Below are 24129 nucleotides of genomic sequence, written 5' to 3'. Positions count from 1 at the left end.
TATAGAACACCTGCTTAAAAGATACTGGAAATAACTGTTTCGTGCTTCATTAACCAGTAAAAGCACATTTGCCAGTTTAAATTCCCTACTGAATTCAGAATTTCTAATTATTACTAGAATGGTATTAACTTGGCAAGGAAAGAAATTCCTGGGTAAAAAATTTCAGAATTGCCATTCTTAGGGTACTTCTACAGGCCAAAACAGATGCCTATTTTCTAAAAAGCCTATAAACAAATATTTGTTTATTAAAACTAAATGTGATTTAATTTAATAGACAATTTTAGACTACTTATTTTGCATATTTTATTCACCTTTGAGTGGCATTCAATACAGTGCCTAACATACAGTTGCTTCAAGGACCAAAGTGGAAAGAGAGACAGAGAGGACTCTACCCAAATAAACCCAAACCACAGCCCCAATGCAGATATGCTAAGAATGATAAAGCAGTAATTATCTGAGTCAAACCAAAACAGAGAATTGTAAAGCCAAAGCAAAATCATTAGAAAATAAAACAAAATAAACACGAATAAATAAAGCCTTTCTATTTGGTAGTTGGGGAGTTGGTTCAAAACGAGCTCTTTGGCTGCCTTCAGAAATGATGTAAGATTACTGGTCACAAATGTGACCACCACTACAATCTACATTTTCCTTAACTTTAACATATCTATTTTCTAATCATCTTATTCGTGTTTTTTAAGGAGGCCAGGTAATACACTGGATAGGACACACTAGATTCAGATAACCAGAATTCTAGACACGGCTCCAACACTAAGTAATTTCAATGAGTTTAAGCAAATAATTTAACATTTTCAGCATAGTCAGTAAAATGAGGAAACAGATAAGTATAATGAGGAAACACATCTGGGTTGTCCATTCACATCATGGTAAAAATCAAATGCAATATGCAAAGGGACTCTGGAAACTGTATATAGCACTATACAAGAAAATATGTGATCCTTATGTCTAGTATGTAAGGACTATGTAAAAGAGGGGTCATATTCATTCAACAGATCTTTAGTGAGCACCAAGGGTTCATGAAGCTGGGGATGCAAAGAAGCAAAGAAGTCTAAAGAGAGCTTGGTAGGGTGGCAGGTTAGAGTTTTAAACAGGGTGGCTGGAGAAGCCCTTGCTGAGGTGACAACTGTACAAAGGAAATTATGCAAACTCCAAGTAAGCTAGAAAACCACTGAAAGATTCTGAGCACAGGAATATTGAAAGGATTTCTCCGATGAATTATTATGAAGAGACTCTACCAGGAAAGGGCATAAGCATGGAAACCATTACAAAGCAACTGAAATAATCCAGATGAAAGATAATGGTGATGGCTTAGAAAGGTTGGTAGTGGTAGAAGTGGTGAGAAATAATCAGATTCTAGATATATTTGAAGCCAAAAGGATCTTCTACTTAGGTATGGAAGGTGAGAGAAATAACAAAATCAAGGACGCAGTATTTTGCTCTCAGAGAAAGGGTGGATGGACATGACTCCAAGAATAATACATTTTGGAGGTAAGATAATAATTTGGATTTTCAGTATGTGTACACTGAAATGGCGATTAGACATTCAAGTGGAGGTATTCCTTAGGCATTTTGTTATAGAGGACTAGAATTTAAGAAAGTGGTCCAGGCAAGAGATATAAATGCAGGAGCCATCTGTCTATATATGGTATTTAAAATGAGGAGACAAAATGTGATCACCAACTTAGTGAGTCTCTAAAGAAAGAAAGAAAGATCTGAGCCCTGGGCACTCTGATATTTAAGGGTGAGAAGATGAGGAATAACCAACAAATACGCTGAGTGAGAAGGAGATACCAATAAGGAAAGAAGAACACCAGGGAGTCTAATGTCCTGGAAGTCAAGTGAAAAAAATATTTCAGGAAGAAGAGAGGAGTGACTGCCTATGTCAAGTACTGCTGATACAGGCCACAATTTGCTCTTAATTTAGCAATTTAAAGTTCGTTTTCCCTAAAAGCAAAATTTGAGACAGGGATTTGGGTTCACGTGATTATGGAGTGAGTGCTCTTCAGGAAATACCAATACAAGAGGAGTGAAGCAGGGTAGGAAAAAAAAAAAAAGTGCTGAGCAAGCATTTGTCGGTGATAGTGTCTAGTCTTAGTCAAAGCTACAGGGCAAGGATCTGGAGCACAACTGCCCATAGGAGCTGTCCTTACCTTGAGGCAAGCAGGCTGGCTTCTTCTAAGATACTGTCTTTCTTTTTAGTTCTCAGAAGGTTAATTATGATACGTCTTGCTATGGATTCCTTTGTGTTTCACAGAGGCTTTTGAATCTGTAGATTAACGTCTCTTGTTAAATTTGGGAAGTTTTTAGCTATTATTTCCTTTTGGGGTATTTTTTAGCCTCACCCCGTTTCTTCTCTTCTTGATAGCGGTAGAAGTTCAGTGGTCTCACCACTGACACCACAGAGGGTGACTGGGGATGTGGGCTGCCTTGGTTACCGGCTAGCTAGTGGGTATGAAAGTCCTGACTCCCTACTCTTTCACCCAGCAGAAGGATTGGAGCATCTCATCCTCTCATCATAAGATGGAAGTCTAGGCTCCCACTCGGCCTTTATGAATGCATCAGGATGAGGTCACAATTTTTTTTGTAGTGTTTGGCTAGATTAAAGCAGTTACTGTCAAAAAGTCTTCTGTTGCTAGACTGTTCCTTTCCTGGTATTTTGGCTAGAGAGAGCAGACTTTGCTGAGATCTGTGTACGTGTGTGTGTGTGTGTGTGTGCATGTGCGTGTGTGTGTGTGTATCAGTTAGCATTTCTGGTTTTCCAATTTCTTCAGCTCCAAGGCAGAAAAAAGAAAACCCAGGGAACTCATCACTGTGTCATGTTTCAGGTCCATATCCCTAGCTGGCTGGCCTTCTCTTCGCTTTTCAGAATCTTCTTATGTTTGTTTTAGCTAGAAGGCTTTTTAGTTTAGATGAGTGATTATAAAACTCAAGTATGAAAACTTATCAATTAAAAAATAAATCACATCTTGTGGTGATACTTTTATTCATGCACAAAGAGACTAATAATGAAAAGGAAAAAAATGCATTCTTTAATGACACTGAGGATAACTTTCAACTCTAGCTCCATATTTCCCCTTGGGAATGTTATTTCACTGTTCTTTATTAATCCAGTGTATCACATAGAGTTTTCAAAATGGTTTACATCCAGAGCAATATATCTGCTGTTAGAAATTGAGATTATTTTAACATATATTTAAAGCTTTTATTTTTCCTCTAACACTTGCTCATTATAGAAAATTTGAAATATACAAAAGTGCTAAGAAAACAAATATAATTACTATTAACATTTCATTCTTTTTTTCTTTGTGAATATGTATATAAGTGTGGTTGTGTAAAAGTGCATACAATCATTCTTAAATACAGTGCTGTTTCGTGCCTTGGTCATATAATATAGATTGTAAGTATTTTTTCAGATTATTAATTATTTCAAAAGTAATTTTAATGGTTGCACAATTTACCACTGAATAGATCGGCCCTAATTTACTTAACCATAACCCAATGGTTGGAATTCAGTAGGTTTTTTCCCCCACATTTTTCTCTACAAATAATGTTGGGATGATCTTCTTTCTATTTAATTATTTACCTACATTCCTAATTCTTTCCTTAGGATAGTTTACTAGGAGATGAATTACTGGGTGTAAGTGTTTGATAATTTAAAGGTATTATTATGGACTGAACTGTATGTATATCCCCTCAAATTAATTTATTGAAGTCCTAACCCCCAGTAACTTAGAATGTAACTGTATTTGGACACATTTGGAGACAGCCTTTAAAAAGGTAATTAAAATGAGGTCATCAGAGTGGATCTTATTTGAGATATTGGTGTCATTGTAAGAGGAAATTTGGACAAGTACAGAGTGAAGACCATGTGAAGACACAGAGAAAAGACAGCCAGCTGCAATCCAGAGAGAGGCCTCAGAATAAATCGCCCCTGCTGACACCTTGATCTCAGATTCCTAGTCTCCAGAGCACTGAGAAAATAAACTGTTCTTTAGGCCACCCAGTCTGTGGTACTTCGTTATGGCAGCCCTAGCAAACTAACACAGGTATTAACAAATATTGTCAAAGATATTGCCAAAGATACTGTCAAACTGCTTTTCTAGGAATTTGTGCCAATATATATTTAATAGAGAAAAACACTTCTCACTGTATCTTTGCCAATTGCAAAAAATAGGATAATATTGGACTGGCCAAAAAGTTTGTCCGAGTTTTCTGTTAACACCTTATGGAAAAACCCGAATGAACTTTTTGGCCAACCCAATATACACCACTCAGTTTACAGGCTAACATTATGGAATGAAAATGCTAATTTTTATAAAATAACAACAATAATAATAATAGAGAAAGCCTCTCTTTCTAAATAAACAGTTTAATAATCTATAAAGGGAACCTTAGAGAATTTATCTAATTTAATCTAATTTATCTGGATCACATTTAAAATGAGAGAGTTAGACTTGATAATCTTTAAAGGCATTCTAAGTTTGAAAATTACGTGATTCTTTTTTCAGTGTCCTTCAATTGTTCACATCATTATACAGGAACATGACTGATAGTTGATCTATTCCTTGATCTAATTTGGACCACATTAGTGTCCTTCCAGAGACCTCTACTAGAAATGCCATAGTAGAATGCAAAGCTCACAGAGCCGGAGCAAGGAAAACTGAATTTCAAATCCAGATCTGCTAGTAAGTGGCTGTGTTATCATCTCAAGTCATGTTGTTTCTCCGTATTTCTATTTCTTTTTTTACTCAAAAAACCTTGCTGGTTGGTCAGTGACAGAAAGATTAAAAATCAGATAAAAACAAATGCACATGAGCACATACCCTCAATTCCTATCCTCGAAGAGTTTATATGTAGGAAAGAAGTGCATAAAAATAAATTAAAATCATTGTATTAAATAGAACATATACACAAGGTACCAAAAGAGCTAATGTTAAATAAGCTAATACTATTAATTAGCTCACTAGTTACTTTAAGAAAATTAATTTTGGAGAAATTAATTTTGGGAAATCAGGTAAAAAGGAAATTGATTTCCCAAACTTAAAGATTTATACCTCCTAAGACAGCATTTTAAAATTGCCTTCAAGGTTGTACTTAATCCTCATTTATGGCCTAACAATCCCAGCCCAGTAATCATTTCATGGGCCCAATTAAATAACATTCTAGCAATCAGATCTCAGATTTTTGTACCTATACCTCACCTGGAACTATGAGATGCTCATATTGAATACCTAATGTTCAAATATTCCCCCAAAGCATATTTTATAACAGTTTGTATATATTAGTATACCCTTGTTCAACTGAATTATATTTATAACTTTGGAACTCTTCTGTATCATTGTGTCATTACAAAATGATTTTAAGAGGTTTTTACAGACTTTTAAGAAAATAAATTTTGGCACCAAACTAAATTTATATGATTTTAAACTATTTCAATAGATTTTTTAAGCATCAAAATTAAACACACTTTTCAGATTATTCAAATATAAAATATTTAAAATAAGAAAAAAATCACAGCTGTACTTTACACATATTTAATTATGTTTCTAACTACATATAAAATCTGGTCTTACAGTGTGTAGAATGAGATAATTTTCAGCATGAACTCATGTATCAGTGGTACTTACAAAGCAGTTCTTATCAGGATTTCTTTTCCAATGTTTCTTGGCTAATTTCTTGGCCAAAGTGGAATGCAGAGTTGCATGAGATTGTGTTCGAGGATTTAAAGCCAGGATACTCTGAAGACAGTATAAACAAAGTATAAGCATGTGTAAATATGTTGGCATTTTTAAAAAGCAAATTTTATTTTAAGATTCCCCACACATACCCCAAAGACATATATTAAAAATGTTGTTTTTCCCTTCTACTATTGTAATTCCACAACAAACTTATCTAAAGTAATCATTTACTAAGTGATACCCCAGCTGACTTTATAAAAATATTTATTAATGATAATATGGAGTTCAAAAACATGTGAAATATAACAAATAACTCTTTAAGATAAATTTTATAATTAGTATTCTTACATGAGAATGAAAAGAGAGGCACTTCATTCCAGATTTGATTTAAAGTAGTAATAATACTCTCTACTTTAAGTTTTTAGAGTTTTACCAATTGCTTTCAAACGTATTATTCAATTTAACTTACAAACAGCTACTATTATCCCAAAATCTTGGATGATCAAATAAATTCAGGCTGGTTAAGTAACCTGTTCAAGATCTCACAATTAATATGTGGAAGGGAATGAATCAGAACTCAGTTCTTCTGAGTGTTGGGCTTACGTTTGAATTCATCCAAAGATGAAATCTACATATTTTACTGTGACTTTGTGAGTTATAAAGTAGAAGCGAAAACCTTTCTAATCACACATGTAAAGCAGCACCTGAGTAACTGAATAAAAAATGAATTCCAAAGCCCTGTCTTAAGCAATGCTTTAAAACATAACCACTGGGCTTCCCTGGTGGCACAGTGGTTGAGAGTCTGCCTGTCGATGCAGGGGACACGGGTTTGTGCCCCGGTCTGGGAAGATCCCACATGCCGCGGAGCGGCTAGGCCCGTGAGCCATGGCCGCTGAACCTGCGCGTCCGGAGCCTCTGCTCCGCACCGGGAGAGGCCACAACAGTGAGAGGCCCACGTACCGCAAAAAAAAAAAACAAAAAAAAAAAAACATAACCACTAGGAGTCTTCCAGAACAATCACATGAGGACCTCTGCAGATCAACTCCCCAGCAGAACAATATAACTGATAAAAACTAGTAAAATTAAGAATCCTTTGAAATCTCCAGAAATTGTCATAAAGCCAAAGAGCAAATGAAGGAACATTTATTCAGGAAAAATCTACTAAAACTTGGTAAGAATGGCGAGGGTCTGTGGCATTCGAAGTGCAGTCTGCCCCCAGCCTCCACGTTCCCAGTTCAGCCTGACAGAAATTCTACCTCAGGTGAGTACAGCCAAGAACACAGAGCTCCCTCTGCCCCCAGCCTCTAGCTGAGGCTGTGGTGTCTCCCAGAGAGAGGCAGGACATTAACATTTCTCATCCCCTCTCCCTACTCTACCAGCTATGCAGCAACTAAATGCCAGAAAGTGCAGCTGAGAAGTCAGGAGATCCTTTGCTTCACCCAGCCCCCACTCATAGAGCAGAGGCTCTACTTCAGGAGCAAACACACCAGTAACAATGGGTGATGAGATCACCATCATCTCAGCTCGCTCATGGTTTAGAGTTAGCAAACCAAGAGAAGCAAACTGAGATCAGAGGTTACCGCCTATACCAGGGCCCTGCTCATAAAAGCAGGAGTGTCACTCTGTGAGAAGCAGGCCACTGTAACCACACCTAGATCTGGAGCTGTGGCTCAGAGATTTTTCCCAGAGAAAGAGGCAGGCCATAAGAACAGACGGCTCTCCCCAGAAGAACTGACTTTATTTGAATTAATACATAGGAAGTTCAAGCCTAAGGGTAGTCTCAAAAACAATAAAGATTTTGATGCCAAACAATTAAGACAAAACTGGTAGCTTCATGAGAGCAATAAAGTAAGGCATAAGGCAGACAGTTTACCAGAAAGAAATAGCTAACAGCTCCTGCAGGGCCACAACAAGCCGCAAAGACTCACCTGAAAACTACCCCAGCAAAGGGGCCCAAATTTAACTGAATCACACTGTGGAGCAATTTATATGCCAGGGCATTGTCAAAAACAGCAGAGCAATCAACTAGCAATCAATAGAGACTAAGAGCTGGCTGTGATACCAACAGAGGTGGATAGTTTAACAAAGAGATCCAAAGAGAAGACACGGAGTCCCACTAAAACCCCTGTCATCCCAGAGTTACTAGGCACACACCCACGACTTCACCCTACATGAGTGCTATCTGAGGTTCATACCTTAGGGGAAATAGACTTCCCTAAAGTAATACACCAAATCACTAAACAAATATGCAAACAACAACAAGCCCCCCTCCCTGGGGTTGGGGAGAAGGAAATTAGTATCCTGAATTGCTATATTATCTGAAATGTTCAGCTTTTAATAAAAAAAAAAAAAATTACAAGACATTCAAAGAAGCAGGATTATGTGATCCATGCAAGAAAAAAAGCAGATAACAGAAATTGCCTTTCAGAGGTTCCAGGTATAAGATTTAATAAAAACTTCAAAGCAGCCATTATAAGGAAGGTATAGTAACAATATCTCATCAAACAGAATATTCATACAGAGATAGAAATTATTTTAAAAATTATGGAGATAATAAACTACAATAACTGAAATGAAAAATTTGCTAGAGGGGCTCAGTAGTATATTTTAACTTGAAGAAGAAAGAATCAGCAAATTTTAAGAGAACTCAAGAGAGATTATGCAATCCAACAAACAAAGAGAAAAAATAATTTTTTTTAAAATTAACAGAGCCTTAAAGACATGTGGTACAAAAAAAAAAGATATGTGGTACACCATTAAGTACCCCAAAATATTGTAGCAGGATATCAGGAGAGGAAAGAAAGGAGGAGAAAAAAATATAAGGAGAAAAATGACTAAAATTTTGATTTTAAAAAAAGACAGAAAAAACATTAAAGTATATATCCAATAAGCTCAAGAAATTTGAAGTAGGATAAATGCAAAAAGATCCACACATGGGAACGTTGGTAAAAATGCTAAAAGTCAACACCAAAGAGAAAATCTTGAAAGCAGCAAAAGAAAAATACTCATATGTACAAGCGAACTCCAATAAGTTTAATGGTTGACTTCTCATCAGGAACAATAAATGTCTGAAAGTAGTAGGATAACATTTACAAGGTACTAAAAGAAAAAAAATTGTCAACTAAGAATCCTATACTTAAGGCAGAAGAACAAAAAGGAAATAGATCTGAAGTATACTGTAAACCAACTAGACCTAATAGATATCTATAACCACACACCACCCAACAACAGAATATACATTCTTCTCAAGTGTACACAAAACATTCTCTATGACAGACCAGATGCTAGGCCATAAAACATGCCTTAATAAATTTTAAAGGATTAAAATCATACAAAGTAGTTCTCCAACCAGAATGGAATGGAAACAGATATCAATAACAGAAAGAAATCTGGGAAATTCACAAACAGCTTACATGCACATAGTAAACATTGTGCTGAGAGGAGTCAGTTACAAAATACCGCATATTGTATGATTCTATTTATACACAATGTCCAAAATAGGCAAAGCTATAGAGACAGAAAGTAGACTGTGGCTGCCAGGGGCTGGGGGGATTAGGGCAAATGCAACATTACTGCTAAAGGGTATATGGTTTCTTTGGGGATGATGAAAATTGATTGTGGTGATAGCAGCACAGCTATGAATACACTAAAAGCCTTTGAATTCTACACTTTATACAGGTAAATTGTACAGTATGTGAATTACATCTCAATAAGGCTGTTACCAAATAATAATAATAAACACATATTCTACATTCAGTGGATTTCACTGTATACTGCATTCATTCTAATAAACATCATTGGGACTTATTTTATTATCCCAGTATAAATGAAGATTACTTTAATAATTGCTATATATGATATACATGATATTTCTTCAATCTATCAATTTAGATGTCTGTGTTCTGGACAACAAATGAACAACAGAGCTATGAGTTTTAAACAGTGTATTCCTTATGATGAAATAATGCCAAAGCAACCTAGCAATAAGAGCCAACATTAGAAAACATAAGTGGGCTCCCCGGGCGGCGCAGTGGTTAAGAATCCACCTGCCAATGCAGGGGACACGGGTTCGAGCCCTGGTCTGGGAAGATCCCACATGCCGTGCAGCAACTACGCCCGTGCGCCACAACTACTGAGTCTGCACTCTAGAGCCCACGAGCCACCACTACTGAGCTCACGTGCCACAACTACTGAAGCCCGTGCACCTAGAGCCCATGCTCCGCAACAAGAGAAGCCACCACAATGAGAAGCCCACTCACCGCAACTAGAGAAAGCCCACTAGCAGCAGCAAAGACCCAATACAGCCAAAAATAAATAAATTTATTTTAAAAAAAGAAAGAAAACATAAGTAATCTCATTTTTATACAAAAAAAGTTGAAAACACTTCCTTATTATAAAATAGATGCAGTTTTGTTTTAGTTATTCAACCTGAACCATTACTAATCTCACACATTAATTCAAACTGATAAATAAAAAGATGACATTTTTTAAAAGTAGTTATTGTGGCCAACATTTAAAGGAAAAAAAAAACTGGGTAATATGCAAGAAAGATGGCTGTATTTCATTTAGTTTTTACTTCCACAATCCATACTGTGATAAATGATTATGTTTATCTATGTCGGCACAGTAATGTAACTTTGAGAATAAATATTCTGAATGCAATTTATTGGCTGCTTATCACAGTAACTCTTCTTTTACACAGCATAAGTAGAAAGTATAACACAACATGAAATATTGGGTTAACCTTTTGCAAAAAGGCAGTGAGTTGAATTCAATGGATCTTGGCTAAAAATAAATTGGATTGTGGAGAATGGTTACCAAGGATTTGACTTAATAATATCCCAAATGAAAAGTGATATAAAATAAAAATACAAGACACGAGAGGTTGAGAGCTGTTAAAAACAATTTTCCAAAGCAAGACTTTTTAAAACTAAAAGTCAATATCATCAATAACTAAGCAGCTGGCAGAATAATACAGGAGAGTTCTAAATTGTGTTCTTCCTAAGAAATGACCAAAGCCAGGTCCTAAAAGGGTCACAGGGTCCCCTCTCTGGATAAATTGAGCACTGTAAGAGGCCCATTAACCCTTTCAGATATAAGGCATACTGCTTATAAAGGGAGATTTTCTCCCATGCAAAGAATTTGGCCTTTGTCTTTCCCATTTTCAGTAACACAATAAAAATGTACTGGTGATTCTAAAGACGAAAAAACAGAATTTGAGAAAATTTCATTGTACTAATTTTATTTAGGTTAAGAAACGATAGAATATGATCCAGAGACAGATTTACACATGAGATCAAGTCAGAGGCATGTGTTGTCACTGTGCTGTCTGTCAGTGCTATTCTGGGAAGCAGCTGGAATGCCACAACACAAAAACTAGAATTCTGCATCTGAGGAGCATCCTTCTGTACTGCCATAGAGAACACAAAGAGGAGCCCATATTGACTACAATAACAGGCCCTCACTTCACAAATAAAAGCATTAAGTCTTAGCCCAAAAATACTGGAACTGAGTACTGAGAGCTTGAATTCCAATTGCAGAAAACCACTTGGCCAACATATTCTCTTTCTAAACACACAGCTTTGTTTTATATCACAATATCGATTATTCAAACATAATGCACCATTAAGCTCCCTTCATCCTTTGCATTTTAAATTATAAGCAAATGTTTTCTCTTCAGTACTGGTCATTGCTTACTGACCCATTAACATAATACACATACACTGACACTTCTGATTTACAGGCTGAACTTAATGAGTTAGATTTTGTCTTATTTAAATTATGTTTAAATTTTGTCTCTGGTAACTTATCCTGAAGTCTCTATAATGGTCTCCTACTTTCCACTGAATCAGGTAAAAAATAAATAAAATTTAAAACATGCTTTTCTCATTTTTTCATAATTTGGTATAACTATCTTGATTTCAGCAAAACATTGTATTGTGCTGTCATTCTTTTCCTCTATAAATATTCTCAGCTAACAGAAAAACAGAAACAACTATTGCTTAATGATTTTGCTAAGTATCTCTTGCTTCATCCAGGTAACAATCTAACAAATGTTCAACAATGGAGAACTGAACTTTTCAGTATTCATTTGCTTAACAGTCTCTTGCTTATAGGCCCCAATCTCAGCCAATTACCCTACCCTTTCCTATGTCTATCACTAGTCATAGTATAAGGCAAGTTTAAGTAACTTAGGAATTTACAAAGGTGTCTTTGGTTCTTGGATAAGCTCAGAACTCCAGCTGGGTTGGGAGCTGAAGAGGAGAGAATGCAGCCTCCATTTTGCACCTTGCACCCACACTTGAGATATAAATAACCTTGAAGTCTGAAAACCTTGGAAATCCATGGTAATCAGTGCCGGTCAAGAAATCTAATTATTCTTAATGCACTTTCATTCTTTGTCCAGGCTCAGATTTCTTTTCCTTTAGGTTGGACTACCTTTCCAAATAACTTATCTTCCATATTTTTAATTTTACTAGCTCTATTCAAAGAACATTTTTTCCTTTATGCACAATGACTAACTCACTACAGTTAATACATAATTGATGAAGGATGGAGTCTCTAACAGTCCTAAATTTTACAACTTTCATTGTATTAAATATTTACTAAGCAATATGCATAGTGTTTCAGATTAAATTTGGGCTTAGATTTTAGCTCTACTGTTTTTGCTGGTTATTAAACTCTCAGTCCCTCTACTTCTTCAACTATAAAATGGTCATTAGTAATAGTACCTACCCCATAGGGTTGTTTTGAGGATTAAATAAAATGACATATAAAACTTAGAATGGTGCATGCAGAAAGTGCTTAATACATGTTATCAATTAGTATATGATGGGACTAGATTTTAGACTCCACTCAACCCATTTATATTCATATTCTTATATTGTTAATTTTGAATACATATGTATATATGAATCATACAGGAATATAGAAACAGATGAAGGCAACAGGTGAAAAGGTAACTATAAATGAGACAGTAAGTAGAGATATATCCCAGGTGAAAACAAATCATTGGTCTCTGAACTTATCTTTGCCCTAAGTCTGCAATTTCAAAGGCACATTGCCTGAAAATGCAATATGCTCTTCACAAATTAGAATGGAAGGGTCATGAAATTCAATTACAGATTTTTAAAATCCAGTACATGTATATAGCAATGTAGATATCATTTTATAATACATACAAGTCTATATAACTCATGGACCTTTGGCTGCAACATGTTTAGGTGAACTCATATTACATTTCCTTCCCAAGAAAGACAGGGCAAGTCAAAAGTGATGAATTTATAAAACATCAAAAAACTCATCAACTGGAAGTGAATGAACCCCTTCAGAAATGCTAGTCATTCTGGGACTTCCATGCCTGGGAAATTTGATCTATTTCTACTGAACCAATAGTTAATACAAATAAAATAGTTTACGTATCTTAAAACACTGCATTCATCATGTCACTCTCCTATTCAACAAGCAAAGGTCTGCCACGTGAAGCTGCTGTCTGCCTTTGCAGGGTCCAGCAGGCACTCTTCTTCACTTACAGAATACACACCACACATTAGGCACCTAAGTGCTTCCTAATTGAAAAACGTCTTTTAATGTCTTTCAGGAAAGATTAAGAATTCAAACACAGGATTCATAACTTACACATCTGATATTAATCTCATAATTCTTAATACAGAACAGAGCATACCAAAGGTGGTGACTGATTCTGACCTAGACACTGTATTAGTCAGCTTGGGCTGCTATAAAAGAATCTCATAGACATTTCTTTCTCACAGTTCCGAGAAGGCCCTGTCTCTAAATACTATCACATTGAGAGTTATGGCTTCAACACATAAAATTTAAGGGGGACACAAACATTCAGTCCATAACAGCCATGGAAAGGATTCTACTATCTGTGGAACTATGCAAATGTTGTTAATCCTGGGCATTAACTTAAAAGATATTTTTCTCTTAAGATTGCGGTGGTACTACATTGAGTCTACACTTTTATTTTATCAAGAAGAAACTTCAGAATAAACAAAAGAGATATTACATGGTATTGCTTAAATTTTAATAAAAACAATATTGACAAAGAAATTAATACTAGCCATTAATTATGTATCTTCCTTTACTCCTTTAACCATTTGAATAGCATATATACCTAGTTATGTACTGTTTATATATTTTCATTACAGGAATTGAAAACAAAGTGTCACATGCAAACCCTTATAAAGTGGTATCAAAAATATAAAAAAGATGAGAACCTGTACTATACCCATTTTATTTAAAAATTTCACTACTTTATAAACTATTTTCTATTTAATATAATTTAATATATTATTGCAAAGTATCTCTGCATTATATATTTAAATAAAAACCAATATTTGGAAAAGGCATAACTATAAAAACTCATGCTAAAATAGTATCTTACATTCTCAAGAGTTGCATATATATATATGAATATACACAGAAACTCAAGATAAAATTATGCACGAAGAGAATTAAACAGAATTATTACATTACCAAAAAATATTCACCAGTTCACTGATAATTAAGAAAATTCATATTCTAGAACTTATACTTTTTATATTCAAGAAAAATTAGTAACTTTATCTCAAAACTTGCTTTACAGAAATTTTTTGGCCTCAAAAATCAGCCTTTGAGGGTCTTTTTAAGTAATATGAAAACTATTACAATTTACCTTTAATCTATTAACTTTTGTGTATAAGATACATTGTTTCTCAAAAGAGCTGTGTTTACAAGACTAAAGGTCATTTTAGTTCAAGAGAGGCTAAGTGTACCCAGCATGCTAAAAATAAAGCAATACTGGAGAGCAAATGGAAAAGCTGGAAAACAAGATTTAAGGGGAAAGAAGAGAGTAGGACCTTGGCTGAGTTTAGATTTTTTTTTTTTTTAATTAACTAAATTGAGCAAGTAGCATGATTTCCAGGTTCACAAAATCGTAATAAATCAAGGATTGACTAGTTGCCCTTCATTTATATGGTTAACAGCGAAAAGGAAACATATATGGGCTAGCAAGTGATTTATATCAGAAATAAAAACTAAAATTATTTTTAAGTGATCTATTAATTTCTTGATTTTATTAACATGAAAAATTATCATAAGATACATTTTCTTTTTGCCACCAGGAAGAGATCCCACACCTGTGCAGAGACTAACCTACTTTCTTCCTTTTTCCCGCCCCACCATCCCCTAGTCTATCCCCACAGCTGTGCTTGCTTAACAAAAACTAAGGCAAAACCTTTGAACCAGCCCCAGCCAGAAAAGCGCCAAGACGGTCAACCGCCCTGAACCGGTTCCAGCCCAACCACGAGGGCGGCGCCTGTGCAGACGAGAACCAAAGTGTCCATAAGTTGTCTTTGCCTCATTACCATGCTAAGATCTCCATGCAAAGAGGGGGCTTGCACTTTGCGAGACACAGTTTGTGCTGCATGCAAAGGAGCCCAAAGGACTACTCATGCTCTGGTTGTTTCTGGAAATTGCAGCCCCTTTCCCAAATTCTGATGGCGTACTCACCTGTTACCCCTTAAAAGTTTCTCGCCTCCCTCCCTGAGGGAGAAGGGTTCAGTAGAACACGGAGCTTTCCCTTCCTCATTCCTTAATCAATAAATAAAGTTTCCCGCTCTGCTTTGCCGAACCTGCTCCCCTTCAGTTGGTGCAAGCAGCACCAGGCAAGGAAAGGACCCAACTGGGATCCACCCGATCCAGGAGGGGGTCAGTAAGAATTTGAGAAGGATAAGTGTGAGGCAAGGATGTGGTGAGTTTGGGAGTTGAACTATTTAAAATCAAGAAAATGCAACTTTTGAAAACTTTTTTTTTTATTATGCTATAAGCTTTAGTTTACTTCTCAACTCTCCATGACTTTTATGCCGTATTCAATACTGTTGATTTGCTCTTCTATCCAGAAATACATCGTCTTTGGTTTCTCTGGTATCAGAGTTTTAAGGCCTCTCTTTCTATTCACTACCTTTACTTCTGTGACTTCCATTGTCCTCTTGACCACAATTAAGGGTCCTTGGACCTCTTCTGAATGCCCCTTTATTGATGATTTCTGCAGCTGAGTCTTATATCTATATTCCAAACCCTGAGATCTCTCTCTGTCTTGATCTACAGTTATCTACTTCACTGGATGCCAAATAACCCACTTGCATGTTCCATCATTATCTCAATTTCTTCACATCAAAAAACAATGTATTGTGTATTGTCTTTTTCACCCAACTTTTTAACTCCACTTGACTTCTGTCAGTAATACCACCACTTTTCCAGTAAATTGAACTTCACATGTGGTCAATCTATAACTACTGTTTCTTTTGTTCCTTAAACCCACACAATGCCAATGTCATTTACATCTGGCCCATCCTCTGTATTTCCTATTTCTACAAACTATTGCAGATCCTATTACAGTACACTTGGATCATGATATACTACTACTCTCCCAATTAAACTATTCACCTCAATTCTGTACTTTCTCTCTTTCCTATATAACAGACATCCTACACACATATAAATGCACGTGCACACACACATATACACACCACAAAGCTTAAATGTCTCCCCATTACATACATAATGCCAATAAAACTACCACCTTGCTATTCAATCTGGTACCCACACATAGACACACCACAAGGCTTGAATGTCTGCCTGTTACATACCTAATGCCAATAAAAATTATCACTTTGCTATTCAATCTGGTACCACCTACCACTCCAACCTACTTCCACTCTCACCTATTTGTTGTTTATTGAGTCTGTGTACAATCCTACATCCACACTTCTGCTCACATCACTTCCTGTCTAGGATGCAGCCACTTTATGTTAGTTTAAATGCTAACTTTCCTTTAAGAACTAAGAACTATTTCCTCTAAAAATTAAGAAGAACTGTCCCTGCCTCTATTTAGATCATGATCCATGATCTATGAATCCATGAACTTCTAGATAACCTATTGCCACTGTCATTGGACACATCAGCTAGGATATCAATTATTAATATATATATTAATATATATGCCCTCTCATCAAACTGTTCAGTAAAACCCTCAAAAGCAATGATATAGTTTATATATCCTCCTGTCCTCAAAACCAAGCATAATTTTTCATTAGTAAAATTATGCATAAAATGGTTAATAAGAAAAGTTCTTTAGCAAAACAGTCATAAAAAGCAGCAAGAAACTTCCACTGGAGAACGAACTTTAATGCTGGCAAAACAAACATAATTTTGTTATCTTAGTGTTCATTCTATTGCAGAGGACAAAAAACACCATTCAGTATCTGTCAGCACTTACAAAGATTTTTAAGCCATATAATCATTAACTACTCCAAAATGGGAGGTCAGTGTTTTCCTACTTTCATTGGAAGGTTTAATCATGCAACTCACTTGCTGAAGCAGCAGTGACACTTTGAACTGAACCTTGCAATCTGTGGTAATATAACACCAGCAAAAAGTTCTGACAAGAAAACAAATGAATTACTTGTTATCCACTTTGAACATGTTCTAGGGTCAAAATTTTGGATTTTATTACACAACACAGACATCTCCAACATATGATAGATGTGGTCCCTACGACAAAAGAAGATGCAGACCACTGGACGAAGTAGACACAAAAAAATAAAGTGGTCTAAGTATGTTCATAGACCAATGCATGGTGCTAAGTCAGCCCAGAAGGTGAGTCTAGGAAAGGCTAGATTTGAAGTGTATTTTTTAAGGGTTTCCCTTGTAATCTTTAAAATAAAAAGGAGATCCTCTTAAAAGAAAGTATGACTTGTTGTTTATTAAAAAAAACCTGGAAAATACCTGGCAAGAAGAGAAAAGTTAAATTACAGTCTGTCTACAGTTGAGTAATATACATACTTATTATAAATTGTGTTTAAAAAAATACTGATGTGGAGAATATATTATGAAAAGTTTTTAAAAGGAGAAAAAATCAAATTTATATATGAAATAAGATCAGTTCCATGAGAAAGATATAATTTTGTGTATTAGATAACTATTTTAATTAATATAAAATGCATGGATATAATTACTGTTTAAGCCCCTTCTCTTACGTGATATCTTGTATTCTTAATGACCTTTGTTTGAGTGCCTAAGAGAATGATCTCCATTTATTATAAAAAGTAGTATTAGCTAATGGAAAATATGCAGTATGAAGTCAGATCAAGATATCTCAATTCTTTAACAACCATGATCTAGCAATTCCAACTAGGGGCATAAATATCTCACTTTAAATACTTTGGATTTAAACCTAAATTAAGATATGAAGAAATGAAGCCTCTTTTACTACTCTTCAGTTGTAATTAAATACTACTTGACCTAAACTAGTTTCCTTTCAGGAATAAATAAAATTAAACTCTCTGCATCTTCTCAGGGTCTCTAGGATTTAGTACATTAGAGTTGGAATGGACTTTAGATATTAAGATTTTATTTCCCATCCTAACTCAGAAATCTTATTCCAAACACTTATTAAACTATATCAATCAAATTTATCAAAGAAATATGACAAAGCATTAATCTATAACATATACAAGGCTCACACAAATTATTAAGGAAATAAGAAAATGCTAAAAGATAAATACAAAAAGGGCATAAACACTTCACAGAGGAATGCATGTATATTTCCAGTTAAAAAATGTTCAGCCACCCACTGGGTCTTCATTGAAATAATTTTCTGCTCCTACCACTACTAGAAAAGCTCCTGTCAACTCTCTGATGATGAACAAGTTGCCCAGTATTTCTCTTTGTGCTATTGTTGTCACATATTTTACTTTTTTTTTCATATTTTTCACCTTTTTTTAACTTTTCAAGTAATTTTTATAATAGCTTTATTGAGATATAATTCACTTACCACAGAGTTTACCCATTTAAAGTATACAATTTAATGGCTTTTAGTACCTTCACAGAGTTGTGTAACCATCATCATAATCAATTTTAGAACACTGCATCAATTCCCCCTCCCCAAAAAAATCCATACCCATTAGTAGTCACTTTCCATTTACCCCAAACTCCCAGATTCAGGCAATCATTAATCTACTTCCTGACTACAGATTTGTCTGTTCTTTTTTCCCAGCTTCACTGCAGTATAATTGAGATTATAAAATTATATATGTATTTAAGGTATACAATGTTGTTCTAATATACATCATGAAATGTTACCACAATAGAGCTAATTAAAATACCCATCCCCTTACAGTTACCTTTTGTTTGTGTGTGTGTGTGTGTGTGTGTGTGTGTGTGTGTGAAGAACATTTTAGGTCTATTCTCAGTAAATGTCAAGTAATACAGTACTATTAACTATGGTCACCACGCTGTATGTATCAGATTTCTAGAACATGTTCACTCTGCATAACTGAAACTTCGTACCCTTTGACAATCATCTCTCCATTTCCCCCACCTCCCAGCCCCTATTTTTGCCTTTCTGTGCCCAGCTTATTTCACTTAGCACAATGTCCTCCAGGTTCATCCATGACATTGCAAATGAGAGAATTTCCTTCGTTTTTATGGCTGAATATTCCTCTGTGTGTGTGTGTGTGTGTGTGTGTGTGTGTACTCCATTTTAGTTATTTACTCATCCACTGATGGACACTTGTTTCTGTAACTTGACTATTGTGACTAGTGCTGCGATGAACATGGGAGTGCAAGTATCTTCTCTTCTGATACTGATTTCTGTCCTTTGAATAAATACCCAGAAGTGGGATTGCTGATCATGTGGTAGTTCCATTTTTAATTTTTTGAGGAAATTTCACACTCTTTTCCATGACCGCTGTACCAATTTACAGTCCCAACAACAGTGCACAAGAGTTCCTTTTTCTCCACATTCTCGCCAGCACTCATTATCTTTCGTCTTTCTGGTAACAGCCCTAACAGTGTGAGGTAGGCTCTCACTGTGGTTTTAATTTTCATTTCACTGATGAACAGAGGTGTTGAACACCTTTTCATATACCTATTAGCCATTTGTATGCCTTCTTTGAGAAATGTCTATTTGCATCTGTCTTTTTAATTGGATTATTTGTTTTCTCACTATGGATTCACCTATTCCAGACATGTCATATAAACAGAATCACACAATATGTGGTCTTTTGTAACTGCTTTCTTTCATTTTGCACAATGTTTTCAATGTTTTATCCATGTTGCATTTTACTTTTATATATATTATAAACCCCACACTACATAGTTTTCATTTAAATAATTACCTTTTAATGACCTTTAAATAAGTAAAAACCATATATTTACCCATGCAGTTACCATTTTTGCAGTTTTGTATTCCTTTGTGTAAATCAATATTTCTGCCTGATACCATTTTCCTTGTCTGAAGGACGTGACTTCCTTTCACATTTCTTACAGTGCAGGTTTGCTGCTGATGCATTCTTTCAGCTTTTGTCTGAAAAAGTCTTTTTCACCTTAGTTTTCGAATGCTGATTTCACTGGGTATAGAATTCTAGGTTGAGAGTTGTGTGTTTTTCCCAGTACTTTAAATACGTTGCTCTGCTGTCTTCTCACTTGCATCGTTTCCAAGAAGAAAGCTGTTTACCCTATCTTTGTTCTTCTGAACCTAGTTTGCCTGTGTTTTTCTGTCTGCTTTGAAGATTTTCTCCTTATAACTGGTTTTCAGCAATTTGATTATGATGTGTCTTTGTGTGGTTTCCTTCATATTTCTTCTGCTTGGCTTCATTGGGCTTTTTGGACCTATGGATTTATTTTCTCAAATTTTTTTCTGATTTCTCATCCCACCACCACTCCTCTCCTTAGGGGACTCCACATACGTATATATTAGGCCACTTGAAGCTGTCCCACAACTTGCAGCTTTTTTTTTCTCTCTATGCTTCATTTCAGATATTTCACTATCTTTTCTTCACACTATCTAATCAGTGTTTCATCTTATCCAGTGTATCCTTCATCATAGATATTGTAGTTATCATTTCTGTAAGTTCAATTTAGCACTTCTGTCTTATCTTCTGTGCCTCTACTTAACTTTCTGAACACATAGAACGTTATAACTATTCTAATGTCCTCTACTAATTCTAACATCTGTGTCAGTTCTGAGTTTGTTTCAATTCATTGTTTATCCTCATTATGGGTTGTATTTTCCTACTTCTTTTCAAAAATGTCTAGTAATGTTTAATTGGATGCCAGGTATTGTGGATTGCACCTTGTTGGGATGTTTCTGTATTCCTATTTATATTCTTGAGTTTTGTTCTAAGACATAGTTATGTGGAAAAAGTTTGATCCTCTTGGGTCTTGCTTTTAAGATTTGTGAGGTGGTATCTGAGCAGCATTTAGTCTAGGGTTAATTATTTTCCACTACTGAGGCAAGTGCCTAATGCCCTATGAATCATGAAGTGTTCCAGTCTGGCTGGCGGGAGCAAGCATTCTTCCCAGACCAGTGTAAATGTCAGGTACTGTTTCTTCTAGTTCTCTCAGATTGTTCTTTACCCAGCTTTGGGTCACTTTTCTCACATTCATGTGCTGATCATTCCTCTGTGGAAGACTCAGGGCGGGGGGCGGGGGGGGGCCTTCAGAGCTCTGGGTTTCCCTCTGAGAAGCACTCTCCTCTGTTACTCTGTGCTATAAACTCCAATGGCCTTGGTCTCCCCAGAGTCCACCAGGCCCTGGGGTGGTTCCCACTTCCTGAGATGAAGCTTATAAACTCTCTCAAGAGAGTAAGCTGGGCAAATATTGGGGGCTCTCCTCCTTTGTTATCTGTCTCTCAGGGATCAGAATCTTTTGTTGCCAGATAGCTAGTTTATTAAAAACCATTGTTTCATACGCTTCATTTGTTTTTTACTGTCAGGTGGGAATGTATGCAGGAACGGGTTCATTCAGTAGGCCTGAGTTGCTCAAATCCTGCACATTACCAGAAAAGGACTATTTTCAGAAGTGGCCCTTGACCCACTCCTGGGAACCAAGCTGGGAATGCTCTGATCAGAGTACTTTTATATGCCTAAGGTCTTGGGCCATGCTACACTAACCTGACTAGATAGTTTAAGCTTACAGTGTGATTAATGATGAACATCTGCTTTTTCTCTGGGGGTCTGGTGCTTGAGTAACTGAAGTCAGCCATGTAGCACTATATGCCTCTGTGACTAAGGCCAAATAAAAACTGTGGACACTAAGGCCTGGGTCAGTGCCCCTGGTTAGCAACACTTCACACATGTGTTTACACATTGTGGTTGGGGGAATTAAGCATGTCCCACATAACTCCATTGAGAGAGGACACCTGAATGCTTGTGCCTGGTTTCCTCTGGATTTGACCTATGTTTCTTTTCTCTTTGTTGATTTTAATATATCTTTCATGTAATAAACTGTAATCATGAATATAATAACTTCTGAGTTCTGTGAATACTTCTAGTGAATCAATGAGTCTGAGAGTGGTCTTGGGCACCCCTGACACAAAATGTAAACTCATTCCCTTTTACTCCACCTTGAGCAGAAGTGGAAGTGGAGACAAGAGTACCATATTTTAACAGTCACTCTCTCCCACACAACTTAACTTTCTAAAGCATCTTGACAAAAAAACATAGAAAAATTCTCTAAATGGCAACAAAGTGATTTCTCCACTCGTATATTCAAGTGTCAGCCAGTAAGATGTATTTAGAAGTGTGGGTCTTTTAGGAAGTCTCATTAAAGGGAGGGGTGCACCCTTCTTTTCCCCTTCCTCCATCCTTTTGGAGCTCTAACTTCCAAACTGAACAATAAGGTGGACTTGAGGATATCAGAGTGTAAAGACAGAAGCCTGCTGACAAGAAAAAGGTGCTGCATGCCCTCCACTATGTATCTCTGGGATGCTTTACATGAGGAAGAAATAAATCACTGTCTTGTTTAAGACACTTTTATTAATTTTTTCTATAATATGCCTCATAAACTGGTTCTTACAGTGCCTGAGGTGATTCTGGTGGCCAACTAGGTATGGGAAGCACTGATAGTCCCATCAACAAGCAAACTATTTGGAGCCAGAATATATATAAACATCAAAATGAAAGCATTTGGCTTACGTACTTAAAAGAAAAATGGGAAATCACATCAGCATAAGTTAGTATTTTTCTTGAAACACATCACCATGTCAAAAATCCTAAACCAAAAATTACTCATTTCAAAAAATGATCAATGGAAACTTTGTTGTGCCAGCACAGAAAAAAAAAAAAAAGATTCATTTTAATCTCCATTGATTGACTGCTAATAGGTTTCTCCATTTTAACTGACATGAATTTTTTACAATATGGCATGATGATGTGAATAAAAATTTACCCAATGTTCATTCGTACACTGTTTTCTGGAAACCTTCCATAACCATCCTTTGCACACTCCCTGCCTTCAATCCACTCGAACCAAGCTATGTTAAACCCAACTTACCAGGCTGTGGTAGATTACACACTCTGTGCTCCCAAGATACACTATCTCTATCAATATTTTTGGACTTAATTTCAGGATTTATTCTCAGCCTAATATATATTTCAAACAAGACAGCTTAACGCCTCTTTCTCAAAATTTTATAACGTTTCTTCTTTGTAGAAATACTTAGGCACATTTTTCTAAGGTTCTTACATTGGACAACTGTTTATAATAGCTGATGTTAAATCGGAGCTTCCAGTACACAAGGTACCATTCTAAGAGTTTTTCAAGTTGATCCTGTGATGCCATTACTATTATTATTGCCAGTTTATAGATGAGGAAACAAAATCACAAGGAGGTGAAGTAACTTGCCCAGCAAGTGGCAGAGTGTCTTCATGGGCAGCAATAATATTAGCTTCATATTTACTTTTAATGTATGTAACTCAAATATTGCAGTATATTCACTGTAAATAATGAAATGAGTTTTGTATTAGGACATATAACAATGTAAATAAGACATGAATAAGTCAGACTTAAAGAAAAATCTATTATCTGTCTGTTAGCCACAGCACCTAACAAACTAACTGGTATACATTGATTACCTGTTTCGAGGTTAAATGAAAAGAAAGAGGCAAATCTTAGAAATATTGTTAAGGAAACTCTGGAAGGAGGTGATGACAATGAATGCAAGCTGTAAGAGACAGAAAAATAAGTGTATCTCCCATGTCAAGAATTTGTGATTATAAGAGAAAGGGTAACCACAGAAAATAAAAATTGAGATACAGAACTGGCTTAGGAAAAAGTGTTCAATTCTTTTTGACACATCACTTGAGTACTGGTGTTATCTTACAAATGACACATAGACTAAAAAAACTGACAGTGAAATACAGCATGTTACCAGTGCCTTTCAATTGTTGAATTTGAATTAAGTCCAGACATCTTATCTGAAAAGCTAAGATCTTTCCTTAATTGTGAAGAAATCACAGATGCTCTGGTACCAAAAATACAATTTACAACTTAGAAATGCCAAGTAACACTACTTCCATTATAATAGAAATTATATGCTTAACACTTTCAGTTTATAAAATTTTTTACATATATTATTAGATCATGT

The 24129-nt window shown here is 35.7% G+C and overlaps 1 protein-coding gene across 2 annotated transcripts in view; it reads right to left on the bottom strand.

The window, feature by feature from the left end:
• DPYD (dihydropyrimidine dehydrogenase) overlaps positions 1-24129 on the bottom strand; it is an 820498-nt gene that overhangs the window by 776205 nt on the left and 20164 nt on the right. For both annotated transcript variants that reach the window (XM_029227639.1, XM_029227640.1), the window contains exon 2: positions 5646-5756. In XM_029227639.1, coding sequence (XP_029083472.1) covers positions 5646-5756 — 111 coding nt within the window. The remainder of the gene's footprint in view (positions 1-5645; positions 5757-24129) is intronic.

The sequence above is a fragment of the Monodon monoceros genome, unplaced genomic scaffold (genome assembly GCF_005190385.1).
Source record: "Monodon monoceros isolate NGI ecotype Baffin Bay Population unplaced genomic scaffold, NGI_Narwhal_1 Super_Scaffold_18, whole genome shotgun sequence".
In the NCBI taxonomy this organism is placed as follows: Eukaryota; Metazoa; Chordata; class Mammalia; order Artiodactyla; family Monodontidae; genus Monodon; species Monodon monoceros.
The sequence above is the reverse complement of the archived record's forward strand: the minus strand, read 5'-3'. Positions and strand labels throughout refer to the sequence as shown.